The sequence below is a fragment of the Neltuma alba genome, unplaced genomic scaffold, assembly GCF_004799145.2.
Source record: "Neltuma alba isolate B1F8T4 unplaced genomic scaffold, ASM479914v2 tig00001972_pilon, whole genome shotgun sequence".
NCBI lineage: Eukaryota > Viridiplantae > Streptophyta > Magnoliopsida > Fabales > Fabaceae > Neltuma > Neltuma alba.
Window position 1 is genome coordinate 1 of NW_021632692.1, and position 14,687 is coordinate 14,687.

Consider the following 14,687-nt stretch of genomic DNA (forward strand, 5'->3'; position numbering starts at 1 on the left):
CCTTTGACAAAGACTGGAGCTTGAGACTAGATGATGCACTGTAGGCCTACTGTACTACTGCCCATAAGACCCCAATTGGTATGTCTCTGTATCAGATCATCTATGGTAAGTCCTGTCACATTCTGGTGGAGCTGGAGTATCGTTCATATTGGGCAGTTAAGAGCTGCAACACCGATTTAGAAGAAACTGGCCTGAACCGAATCCTTCAAATTCAAGAACTTAAAGAAATGCTGTTAGATACCTACAACAGCTCAGACATCTCCAAGCAAAAAACGAAGCTTGTCCATGACCCTAACATCTTGAGAAAGAAGTTTAAGAAGGGTGACAAGGTGTTGAGGCATCAACCTCAATTCAAATTAAAGAAGGGTAAGTTCAAGACGAGCAGGGATGGACCCTATATTGTTACAAAAGTGTATCACTTTGGGATGATAGAGATCAAGGAGGAGGCCACAGGAAAAATATTTCAATGTAACGGCCATCTCCTTGAAGAGCCCATACTAACATCTTAAGGCCAAGTCATCCCTTTCCTTTACTTCTTACTGTTCACATGAATTTACTTGGGCTTAAATTATCTTGTTGTGATTACTTGAGACTGTGAAAGGGATATCCTCAGTAGAAGTGGTTTTAAATTCTATTTGTTTTCAATAATCTCCATTGGCCTTGAGTTTGATGTGATTGTATTTGTGCTTATATTCTATCACCACCACACTTCTTGGTATTCTTGAGTTTTTCTACCCTTGTACTTAGCTCTTTTCTCCTCTCTAGAAGGGTGATGTGTTGTGCTTTAGTCTTGAACTAAACTTCACAACTTCCACTTTCGTTGTTTTGTGTTTGGGCTTTGCATTTTGGTGTGACTGTGTGCCGTAATGTGGACATTGCTTTGAGTGTGTGAAGGAGGGAGTTTTTAAAAGTGGTTTTGTGTTTTAATTATTAGGTTGTTCTTTGTTATGGGTAGTTCTTGCTAAAATTTACCAAAAATTTTTCAAAATTTTTGAAACTTTTGAAAGTTTTCTCAATCTTCCATCACTTGTTTTTGAGTTTTGTATTGAATTGTTGAGAATCTGGTGATGGATTGCTGAGTTGGGTTGTTATGGTAGGTGTAACATCCTTATTTTTACTTAGTATTTAATTAAATTTATAAATAAATATATTTTAATATCAAGTTAATAAAAAAGAAAGGTTAGATATAGGCAAATTATTATTATTATTATTTTAATAATGTTTTTGTGTGTGATTGTGTGTGTGTGGATGGTATTCTACAAAATTATACCATGGTATAGAAGTCCCACATCGACTAATTTTTAGAGTGAAGGAGTTTGAGGAGCCTATATATAGGAGATAGTGAGTGGAGCTTGAAGTGAGTAAATAATTTTCGCACATATCTGAGGTAATCTCAGAAAAGTGCTAGTTTTGAGTTTATTAACCGTTGGATCGGACTGAAATTTGGTCAGCCCATTTGGGACATCCAAATCGTTAATTTCAACGGTTGGATTATCATTTTGATCTCTGAGTTACAAGTTATTAGGTACATTTTTAACTTATATCTTTTGGATTTAGCAGATAGAGTCCTGAATAGTAAATTAACATTTTAAAGTTCATTCACCGTTAGATTGAGCTACAATTTGGAGGATAGTATCACAATATATAGGAAATTAAATTCAACGGTTAGATTAAGGATTTAATGTAACATCCCAAATTTGGAGCCCTAGTAATGGGAGTGTGAAAAATGAGATATGATTGATAAGCATAAGGTATGAGTAAAGCATGAAAACCCAAAATGGGACGAAACCGACTTTATCGGGTCCCTAGGGGCAAAACGGTAATTTTGGAAAAAGTTTCCAAAAATTACCTAAAATAAAAAAAAATGAAATTAGAGGTTTTTGAGTCACACATGATGTTTTGGGAGTGAGAATAGCCCAAAATAAATTTTGGTGAAAATTCCCAAAAAAAATTATTTTTGGGAAAATAGGGAAAAATAAAGGGAAATTAAAGTGATAAAATTATTTTAATTACCTAAGGACTCCAAAAATCCAAGGAAAAATATGGATACACTCCCTAGGAATATATATGAATTTATAAAATTGTTTCCAAGCATTGGAAATACAAGAAATAATTTATGGGGAATTTATTTCTGAATTCCTATCGGTAAGGACCCGATTTCGGAGAAAATGTGAAATAAATATCTAGAGATCTTGAAAAATTCCCAAAACTTCCAGATCACACTCTTGAAATAAATAGGGAATTATCATGAAAATAAATAGAATTTTTGAAGCCCTTAGCTATTTTTCCTAGTAGAGGGCAAGAAATCGGGTATTATGTGACCGAATGAATTTTTAAATTACCCTAACTAATTCCATTGCTTCCTAACCAGTTTTTACCATTTAGTTAGCATCCAACAAGGCCCAAATTCATGCTCACCATGATCAGAACAGCTGGCTTGTGTGCTGGGCAAATTTTCAACCATTGGATCAACTCTCTTGGAAAGTGAGTCAAAGAATGTGTGGCTAGGATTTGTTCTTCATTTTGGCCGACCTTAGCACTTAATTTGGGGCAGAAATAGCTGCCCAAGGGAAGGTTTTGGGCAGCAAATGAGCTCTATAAATACCCCCACAAGGCATTCAAAATTCGGACAGAAATGGGACAATAGAGGGGAGGTTCTGCACAATTTTCTTCTTGGCTTCCAAACACTCCTCAAAGCACCTCCAATCCAAGGTTAATCATCAAGCTTTAATCCAAGACTCTTTGAGGTATGTTTAGGCTTTAATTTGATGCTTTTTCCATGGTCAAACCGTGACTTATTTGAGGGGGAAGTGCTGTTTCAATTCTGTTGTGCTGGAAGTGCTAGGAAAGGATAGCAAATTGAGTAGGAGTTGTGTTGTTGATGTTTGGTGCATTTTGAATGGGTTATGGAAGAAATTACCCTATGAACTATGACTTTTCAGTTCAGCCAACTCAAGAACTCAAGGGTAGGAATTGTTTCAATAAGTTTTAATGGTTCCAATGGACTTAAAATGTGATGGTATGTAGGATTATGCTAAGGAAGTATGTCAAATTCATTGGAATCAAATATGAAAATTTATGAACCTAAGAGGAAGTGTTCAGCCATCTTGAATATATGGACTTATGATTGGATTTTGAAAGTTTTGATGCTTCCATTGAACTCCTTGGGCGTTTTTGTGTAGGGTTATGTGGAGGAATTGAATTTGGAAGCATTAAAAATCAAAGTTGGAAATTTTGACATTTTTCCTTATGAAATTCGTTTCTGTTTTGACCAGAATTTAAGGAAGGAATTTGATTTTGTAAAATTTGATTTGATATTTGAATTCTACATGAAAAACCATGTAGGAATGGCCAAGGAGGTTTCTTGAATCAAAAGGAAAACAATTAGGCCAAAAATCCCAAGAAAGAAGGGTTTAATGTTTAAGTAATAGGGAATGTGTTTGAATAATTGTTGAATGATTGGCCTTGGTGTTGGTTTGATAGGTACCTTGCCAAATCCTCAAGAAAACATCTTGAACTTAAAGGAAATCAAGGACCAAGTACCAAAAGGTAGCATTGAATTACACTTTGATTGTTTTCTTGCTTACATTGATGTGTTAATGTGAATGTGTGCAATGTATGCCATGATGTGACTAAGCTTTATTACAAATGTTGATTGCAATGTTTGAATTATGTTGCCTTGGCATTATGTCCATTGAATATGTGTATGATAGCTTACTTTCCATGGCATAAAAGCATGAACATATGAACAAGATATCTGCACAAAAGCATTGCATGTAGTGTTTGCAGGAATGCATGATAATTGTGATTCTGTGCTACTGGGATTTCTTTGAAATCTCACTCTTATGTTTAACACCACCTAGGAGGGAGTTCAAGCAAGGGCAAAGGCAAAGAAATTGTCCCGGAGACCTAATGAACAATTAATGTACCCTAGTGTAAATTTTTGGAACTTGTTATGTAATATTATGACCTTGGAAATGTTTGTTAGATAATAACTCCTAAGGGGAGCCAAGCATGTATGTCTATGTTTAAACATGTGAAAGCATAGTAGAATGTATGTTCAAGCTTGTATTAAGCCTCAAATAATTAAGAATGGGTAAAAGGTTATGAAAGAGTCATTACAAAGGTAATTAGGGGATAACCTTTGACTAAAAAGGACCAAGCTTGGTGCATACGAAATAAATAGAAAATATTCGAATCTGGATTTGAAATTTGGCAGACTAATAGATCACATTTTTAGCTTTAAATCAAGTGGTAGATCATTAAATTTGGAATTTTTAGAAAGAGTTATGCCCTTTCGAAGTTGGATAAAAATACTGGAAATTTCAGAATTTACCAAATGAACAGTACATAATTACGTGGAAATTGGTATTGATTTGTGAGGAATTAACACCTGTGGATATTTTTCCTATGTAGAGCATTTCATAAACTTCACGTGAGACTTGGAACCACACTGTTTTGATATTTCTACAATTAGTTATGATTTTTCAAAGTTGACCCGATTTTTAGGGGTTACATGAATAGTAACCGAAATCAAAATTTTAAATCTTGGTTTTTACATACTTTGAGCATCGTGTAATGATTCCAAATGGTTCTAAAGGACATATAATGGGGTTTAAAATGAAGGTGTGACATTTAACTTCTGTAGTGAGAATAACCTGGTTCGTACTAAGTCTATTTGTCTAAGTCCTTTGAAGATGGAATATAAGTTATCAATTTATAATTTGTCTATTTGCATTATGAATTTGATGATTCTAATAATATAATCTAATAATTAAAGGATATTTAAGTAAGGGAAAAATTCAGGAATCGAGTCTAAATCATATATGTGTGTGTGTATGTGTGTGTGTTCTCATTCCAAACCTTAGAGAAATGTCTTTTAGGCTAGAGTTCTGAGTAAAATTAAAGCTTTTAGAGGAGAGTTAGAGGCTAGAATTTTGTGAGTAGCCTACTCTAATACTATAGAGATAATATTTTAATTTTGTTTGTAGATATAAACTCTATTGTGGCATTTTCGAGGTTGGACTCTGGTTGTAGTTGACTGTTAGCTAGGAGACCAGGTAACTAAATTTCTATCTGTTGCGTGCTCTAGTATGAAGTTGGTGAACAGCTTTATAACTAATTCTATAAAAGTATATTATGTTTTGTATGAACTGTCTTGTGGGATGCTATTTTAAAAAGGATTGACATAGTTTGTATTGCAAGAAATTGGTGATCATGATTATGATGTGCCATTATGAAATTCTGTTGATTATGCATATAAATCTGTCATTTTGAACCCTGTACATCTATTTTGGGTGGGGAAGGAGATGATTGGAGTTATTGAGATTTATATACTTACCACGTGGTATCAGCCTCCATACGGAGCTCTATGGTTGGCCACTATTATTGTCCCACTAGTTCTTCGAGGGACTGCGACACCCCACTAGTTCTTCGAGGGGGGACCCATGGTCCACCGAGTACTTGTGGTCTTTGGCCGGTCCATATCACTTGAGTGGTGAGCTTGTCAGAGTAGCCAGTCAAATGGAAAGAACTTAGCCCATGGGTCCAGTCAGCGGAAATAAGGAGGATATAAGGATGGATTTGGGTTCAGGAATTGCATATGACATGGGATATTCATTGATATTTATATCTGTTAAATAAATGATAAGTATGTTATTTTTTTTGGAATGTATCAATTGCATGAGAGTGGTGGAAATATTTACTTATATGATTATTGTGAGTTTAAATGTTAAATAAATGTTTATCAATTATTATTAACCCTGTGTATCCCACCTGACACCTCGTTAGCCATGCTAGGGTGTGTAATAGGTAGGGATTTAGTTACTGAGACGTTGTCTCATCCCTATTATTTAACATTTTTCAGGTGAAAGCTTTAAAAGAGGGACGTCAAGAAGGCTCAGGAGGAGTAAAGCTACATTAGTAACTTGTAGCGTCTCCTCGATTTATGAGCTATGTTGTATCCTGTATATTGCCATCTTAGGATAAATTGGTTTTAATTTATTCATGCACTATTATTTCTTATGTCCTTTGAGTGTACTATTGTGGTATGTGTACTGATAGGTGGCTAGAGGCCTAGGATCGCATATTCGCATGTGCTTTATTTATGAATTTATTATAAAGTATGAATTAAAATTTAATTTTTAATATTTTGATTTATGAGCTATATTATATGTTGTTTTATAACCATATTAGATAAGATTGATCATTTCTTATATAGTTTGTATTTAAATGAGTTAAGAAAAGTTCTTTTATCCGTAATAGTATATATGATTAGGTGCTGCTCTTTTCTATCACAGATAACAATATTATATAATTAGTTAGTGTAGATGATTGTGATATAATTTGATTTTGTATTTAGCATGGTTTGGTTATAAAAAGTTATTTCTTCAAGTTACTATAAAAAAAAAATAGGTTTATCTGTTTATTTAGGAAGGTTGTTTCATTTTGGTATCAGAGCAAATGGTCTTGCAACTCTGTGGTTTGTTTATTGCATTGCATATAGATGATGGTGGCATTATACAGCTTTCAACATATCCTTCCCTGTCAACTTCTTAGTTTTGTGTGTTATATTATTATTATTATTATTATTATTATTATTATTATTATTATTATTTTTCTTTTGTTTTCTTTATATTAAGGTGGGTTGCATCCTTAGAAGGGGAGAAAGAGTACAAAACTAAAAAGTTCAAAATATTATTATTATTTTTGCATTTGTAACTAAAAACAACATAATATTGAGCCAGATGAAGGAGATGATGTTATATTTTTGTGAGTAAATTTCAAATTTAGGAATAAAAATAATAGAATGAGATGTCAAATAAACAATACATGAGAAGAATAATGTGTATTAACCTTGATAACTAAGTTTTACATTACATTTAACAACAAAATTGTATGAGAATTGTGTCTTTTAATGTAAATATAAGACTATTGACCTGATTAAAAATTAATATTGATAAGAGTATGAACATATGTTTATAGAGATTTGTTGTATAGTTAAACTCTTCATAAGAGAAGTAACAAATATAAATTTTTATGGTAGCTTGTCCCTTGTTGTTTTCCTAACAACTAATTTGTTATGAGTATTGATAAAATATATTATCGAATATTTTCTCATTGATAAGAGGAAGATATAGGGCCTTTATGATAAGAAAATTAATGAATAGGTGTGAAAAAAAAATACTTGTTTTGGAGACTTTTAAGTTAGAAATAAATAAGATTTGACGGTATTAGGTTAAAAAAAAATTATTAGTTGTAAAGTATATGTTGAAATCCTGTGTGACTGTATCACCATATATTAAGTTTTGATTATAAGTATTTGTGTTGATGGTATCAATAATAATAAATGTAACTGAGTGCTTCCAAATGTGTGGAAGATAATAATTTACATTAACACCTTGAACTACAAATTATATAGAATACTGGTCATTCAACAATAAAGGCATACAAATAAGATATTCAGAAAAACATTGAAATTTAAATGGGTACTTCTAACTAAGAGGTGTGAATCACATTATTTTATGTTAGACGACATCTAAGCTCATTTCACTAGGTTATGTAGCTTTTGATTCAACCTAAATGCTATAAAAAAAAAAGTTATGACTTTTTGAAATTAGGAGAGATTTAAATACTATAAAATTGTTATAGATCACAATTAAAAAAAAACAGAGAGATTTATTGTAAGATCCAAATAATAATTGTGTTGTGTAATTAATGGCATAGAATTGCCTTGTGTGTTTTTACCCCTATTATATATGTTTGTGTTTGATGCATGATGTCGTAAATTGTATATTGAAGTAACTGCTTTTTTGTTTTTTTTCCCTATTAATATAATTGATCTATAAAAAAAAATGGAGAAGAAGAAGTGGTAGTGGAGATTAACCATTCCGAATACCGATAAACAAGAGAAAGTTTTAGTAAGTGAAACTTAAGGTATATGTCACCAAAATATGTTGATGATAGACATTTTGAATTAAGCATAAGACCATGGGTAGTAGTAAAGACACTATGACACTATGAAATTATGAATAAATATATCGTACAAAAGAGTGGCGAGGCTTAAATGAATGAAAGATTTTTTCGATATATATATTTAAGTATGGATTCATTTGTATTAATGCATTGTTTTTGACTTAGAGTTCACGGTAAGATGAAGTATTTAGTGAATTGTTATTTCTCTTTTTGAGTTTCCAAAATTTTATGTTAAGAAATATTTTTGAAGATTTTACTTGAAAATCTTAGAACTGATAAATTTTTCCTATTAAATTCGTTCTCAAATTTTTTGTGTGAAGGTTGGTAATTATACATATAAATTAAATAATGTTATTTTTATTTTTCATACTAAGAAGATTGATCTACTTATAAGGAGAGTAATGGTCAAACTTTTACATAAAAAAAAAACAGAAGAAGAGAAATTTCCTTTGAATTGGTTTAAAAAAAAAATAAATAAACATATTCTTACGTGTTAACGAACCTAATAACAATAAGGCCCTTGGATTACAAATTCTTATAAATTCTATACTTACATGAGAAACGTTATAAATGAGTGAGCAAAAAAAATATATATATATAATAAAATGAATGAGTACTTTAGATAATTTTCTTGTACTCCAAGTATTATTTAAAGTGAAATGTTGGATGAGAAAGTATGAGTAATTATTGTGAGTATTATTATGAAAGTGTTACTATTGGTGCTAATAGACGATAGTAAATTGGATTAGGCCACAAATCTTCTTATAAGCTTGAAAATATTGATATACACATGTATATAAGATTTTTGAAATTTTATAGTAAATTATTTTATTCTTATTTGAAAGCCCTCATAAACTGTGTTTTGACAAATAATGTAGCTTATGAATATATGTGTGTGTATATATTCCTTCTGTATGTGTATGCTCAGTATGTTGCTAATGATATATTAGTTTGGTATTGTGTTGTGCATCTAGTTGGAGTGTATTGTTTCTACTTGTTAAACTAATTTAAAATCAACAATCTAAGGCATACCATTATGTAACTTCATATTCTCATGTCATAATGACTTATTTTGAAAAAAAATCTTAATGTTGAATAATGAACAGAATCCATATATATAGAGGAAAGAGTTTATTGGTTTAATGATAAGCATTACATTAAAGAGTAAGAACCTATTTCAGCTTGTTTACACCCATAAGATGATACTAAATAGTATTCAATAAATATATACATGTGTGTGTATGTTAGATACAGTACCAAACTTCATGTATATCTTATATGACTGCTTTGCTACTAGAACATTACTGAATGTTTGAATTAAAAAAAAAAATCCTTAAAGATGAGTGTAAAAAAAAAAATACTGTGAACTAGAGAATTTTTTGTGCAAATAAAAGAAAGGGACATTCCTTAAATTATAATTTGCTCAGTATTTTTTTTAATCAAAATTCTTTCTTTTTTTCATGAATATTTTATTCAGGAAGTTATAGAAAATTATTTGAAAATATTGCAAAATATTGGGGAATAATGGTAAATAATGATAGGTGTGAGTTTGTTTTTAACATACATCTGTTTAGATGAGAAAGATGAAGTTGTATTGAAAATGGCATGCATAGTGTTAATTGTTTCTAATTATATTTTCAAATAGTAATATAAATTACTATAGTCAAACATTTTGATTAAACTCTAAGATTTGTTTCCTGAGGAATTAGAGGATAAGGATTATTCACGATCTTAATGGATGTTTAGGATTGTGTATGTATGAAAAGTTTTATAAAATATTAATATAAGTTTATAGATCAATTTACGAATTATGAAAACCTATTAGTAAATAAAAATAATGTTTGGGATCTTTATAAGAAAATTTGACTTTTTATGAAAATTTTAGTATGAATATGAATAGAACAAAGAATTGATTATTGAACCTTAAAAACACTGTTACAATATAAGTGTGACATTTTTACTCTTCTTTTATTTCATAGTTGCTGGAGTTTATGTAAATGTCATTGTAATTTTTGTTCTTTTAGTAAGGAAAAAAAAAAAGAGTTTCAATGAATTGATTATAACATGTAACGGTATAATCTTGCATGTTATAAACCAATGTGTTTTGTGCAAAGAAAAAAAAAAGGCTAAAACATATATATATTTACTATTTTGGAAGGGGCATTTACACCTAAGGTATAAGGTAATTGTCTCTATATGTGGATGTGAAACAATTTATTTGCATGAAATTAACATAAATAAGTGGAGAAAAAAAAGAGATAGAGTAAATTGGCTGAGATTTTTGACAAAATAGTAGAGTTGGTAATATAAAATGCATGACTCTTGAGATTTCTTTTTTAAAAAAAAAACTAGAGATAAAAAGATAATAGTTAGACTAGAAAGTTATGAATAGATGAGAATAAAAGTTGTAAGTGAGAGTAACATAATGAAATTGTGGTTCAAGAATTTTAGGGAATATATATGTATATGACATGTATGTGTGGTGGTACAAATGCGAAAGTTAAACAACAACATTGTATATCCTAGAGATTAAAAATATATATGTATATATATATGAGATAGTGAATGGCAAGATAAACTTATTTAGAAGCTAAATTTTGAGGACAAAATTTCTTTAGGTGGGGAGAACTGTAACATCCTTATTTTTACTTAGTATTTAATTAAATTTATAAATAAATATATTTTAATATCAAGTTAATAAAAAAGAAAGGTTAGATATAGGCAAATTATTATTATTATTATTTTAATAATGTTTTTGTGTTGATTGTGTGTGTGTGGATGGTATTCTACAAAATTATACCATGGTATAGAAGTCCCACATCGACTAATTTTTAGAGTGAAGGAGTTTGAGGAGCCTATATATAGGAGATAGTGAGTGGAGCTTGAAGTGAGTAAATAATTTTCGCACATATCTGAGGTAATCTCAGAAAAGTGCTAGTTTTGAGTTTATTAACCGTTGGATCGGACTGAAATTTGGTCAGCCCATTTGGGACATCCAAATCGTTAATTTCAACGGTTGGATTATCATTTTGATCTCTGAGTTACAAGTTATTAGGTACATTTTTAACTTATATCTTTTGGATTTAGCAGATAGAGTCCTGAATAGTAAATTAGCATTTTAAAGTTCATTCACCGTTAGATTGAGCTACAATTTGGAGGATAGTATCACAATATATAGGAAATTAAATTCAACGGTTAGATTAAGGATTTAATGTAACATCCCAAAATTTGGAGCCCTAGTAATGGGAGTGTGAAAAATGAGATATGATTGATAAGCATAAGGTATGAGTAAAGCATGAAAACCCAAAATGGGATGAAACCGACTTTATCGGGTCCCTAGGGGCAAAACGGTAATTTTGGAAAAAGTTTCCAAAAATTACCTAAAGATAAAAAAAAATGAAATTAGAGGTTTTCGAGTCACACATGATGTTTTGGGAGTGAGAATAGCCCAAAATAAATTTTGGTGAAAATTCCCAAAAAAAATAATTATTTTTGGGAAAATAGGGAAAAATAAAGGGAAATTAAAGTGATAAAATTATTTTAATTACCTAAGGACTCCAAAAATCCAAGGAAAAATATGGATACACTCCCTAGGAATATATATGAATTTATAAAATTATTTCCAAGCATTGGAAATACAAGAAATAATTTATGGGGAATTTATTTCTGAATTCCTATCGGTAAGGACCCGATTTCGGAGAAAATGTGAAATAAATATCTAGAGATCTTGAAAAATTCCCAAAACTTCCAGATCACACTCTTGAAATAAATAGGGAATTATCATGAAAATAAATAGAATTTTTGAAGCCCTTAGCTATTTTTCCTAGTAGAGGGCAAGAAATCGGGTATTATGTGACCGAATGAATTTTTAAATTACCCTAACTAATTCCATTGCTTCCTAACCAGTTTTTACCATTTAGTTAGCATCCAACAAGGCCCAAATTCATGCTCACCATGATCAGAACAGCTGGCTTGTGTGCTGGGCAAATTTTCAACCATTGGATCAACTCTCTTGGAAAGTGAGTCAAAGAATGTGTGGCTAGGATTTGTTCTTCATTTTGGCCGACCTTAGCACTTAATTTGGGGCAGAAATAGCTGCCCAAGGGAAGGTTTTTGGGCAGCAAATGAGCTCTATAAATACCCCCACAAGGCATTCAAAATTCGGACAGAAATGGGACAATAGAGGGGAGGTTCTGCACAATTTTCTTCTTGGCTTCCAAACACTCCTCAAAGCACCTCCAATCCAAGGTTAATCATCAAGCTTTAATCCAAGACTCTTTGAGGTATGTTTAGGCTTTAATTTGATGCTTTTTCCATGGTCAAACCGTGACTTATTTGAGGGGGAAGTGCTGTTTCAATTCTGTTGTGCTGGAAGTGCTAGGAAAGGATAGCAAATTGAGTAGGAGTTGTGTTGTTGATGTTTGGTGCATTTTGAATGGGTTATGGAAGAAATTACCCTATGAACTATGACTTTTCAGTTCAGCCAACTCAAGAACTCAAGGGTAGGAATTGTTTCAATAAGTTTTAATGGTTCCAATGGACTTAAAATGTGATGGTATGTAGGATTATGCTAAGGAAGTATGCTCAAATTCATTGGAATCAAATATGAAAATTTATGAACCTAAGAGGAAGTGTTCAGCCATCTTGAATATATGGACTTATGATTGGATTTTGAAAGTTTTGATGCTTCCATTGAACTCCTTGGGCGTTTTGTGTAGGGTTATGTGGAGGAATTGAATTTGGAAGCATTAAAAATCAAAGTTGGAAATTTTGACATTTTTCCTTATGAAATTCGTTTCTGTTTTGACCAGAATTTAAGGAAGGAATTTGATTTTGTAAAATTTGATTTGATATTTGAATTCTACATGAAAAACCATGTAGGAATGGCCAAGGAGGTTTCTTGAATCAAAAGGAAAACAATTAGGCCAAAAATCCCAAGAAAGAAGGGTTTAATGTTTAAGTAATAGGGAATGTGTTTGAATAATTGTTGAATGATTGGCCTTGGTGTTGGTTTGATAGGTACCTTGCCAAATCCTCAAGAAAACATCTTGAACTTAAAGGAAATCAAGGACCAAGTACCAAAAGGTAGCATTGAATTACACTTTGATTGTTTTCTTGCTTACATTGATGTGTTAATGTGAATGTGTGCAATGTATGCCATGATGTGACTAAGCTTTATTACAAATGTTGATTGCAATGTTTGAATTATGTTGCCTTGGCATTATGTCCATTGAATATGTGTATGATAGCTTACTTTCCATGGCATAAAAGCATGAACATATGAACAAGATATCTGCACAAAAGCATTGCATGTAGTGTTTGCAGGAATGCATGATAATTGTGATTCTGTGCTACTGGGATTTCTTTGAAATCTCACTCTTATGTTTAACACCACCTAGGAGGGAGTTCAAGCAAGGGCAAAGGCAAAGAAATTGTCCCGGAGACCTAATGCAACAATTAATGTACCCTAGTGTAAATTTTTGGAACTTGTTATGTAATATTATGACCTTGGAAATGTTTGTTAGATAATAACTCCTAAGGGGAGCCAAGCATGTATGTCTATGTTTAAACATGTGAAAGCATAGTAGAATGTATGTTCAAGCTTGTATTAAGCCTCAAATAATTAAGAATGGGTAAAAGGTTATGAAAGAGTCATTACAAAGGTAATTAGGGGATAACCTTTGACTAAAAAGGACCAAGCTTGGTGCATACGAAATAAATAGAAAATATTCGAATCTGGATTTGAAATTTGGCAGACTAATAGATCACATTTTTAGCTTTAAATCAAGTGGTAGATCATTAAATTTGGAATTTTTTAGAAAGAGTTATGCCCTTTTGAAGTTGGATAAAAATACTGGAAATTTCAGAATTTACCAAATGAACAGTACATAATTACGTGGAAATTGGTATTGATTTGTGAGGAATTAACACCTGTGGATATTTTTCCTATGTAGAGCATTTCATAAACTTCACGTGAGACTTGGAACCACACTGTTTTGATATTTCTACAATTAGTTATGATTTTTCAAAGTTGACCCGATTTTTAGGGGTTACATGAATAGTAACCGAAATCAAAATTTTAAATCTTGGTTTTTACATACTTTGAGCATCGTGTAATGATTCCAAATGGTTCTAAAGGACATATAATGGGGTTTAAAATGAAGGTGTGACATTTAACTTCTGTAGTGAGAATAACCTGGTTCGTACTAAGTCTATTTGTCTAAGTCCTTTGAAGATGGAATATAAGTTATCAATTTATAATTTGTCTATTTGCATTATGAATTTGATGATTCTAATAATATAATCTAATAATTAAAGGATATTTAAGTAAGGGAAAATTCAGGAATCGAGTCTAAATCATATATGTGTGTGTGTATGTGTGTGTGTTCTCATTCCAAACCTTAGAGAAATGTCTTTTAGGCTAGAGTTCTGAGTAAAATTAAAGCTTTTAGAGGAGAGTTAGAGGCTAGAATTTTGTGAGTAGCCTACTCTAATACTATAGAGATAATATTTTAATTTTGTTTGTAGATATAAACTCTATTGTGGCATTTTCGAGGTTGGACTCTGGTTGTAGTTGACTGTTAGCTAGGAGACCAGGTAACTAAATTTCTATCTGTTGCGTGCTCTAGTATGAAGTTGGTGAACAGCTTTATAACTAATTCTATAAAAGTATATTACGTTTTGTATGAACTGTCTTGTGGGATGCTATTTTA

The 14,687-nt window shown here is 31.4% G+C and overlaps 1 protein-coding gene across 1 annotated transcript; it reads left to right on the forward strand.

The window, feature by feature from the left end:
- Positions 1 to 80: 80 nt before the first annotated feature.
- LOC114714986 (uncharacterized) lies at positions 81 to 509 on the forward strand. Its single transcript, XM_028899779.1, has one exon. The coding sequence runs from the start codon at positions 81 to 83 to the stop codon at positions 507 to 509; it is 429 nt and encodes a 142-aa protein (XP_028755612.1).
- Positions 510 to 14,687: the final 14,178 nt, after the last annotated feature.

What these genes read in the sequence shown, in the direction of transcription:
- LOC114714986 (XM_028899779.1), top strand. Translation starts at nt 81, where the DNA reads ATGTCTCTGTATCAGATCATCTATGGTAAGTCCTGTCACATTCTGGTG.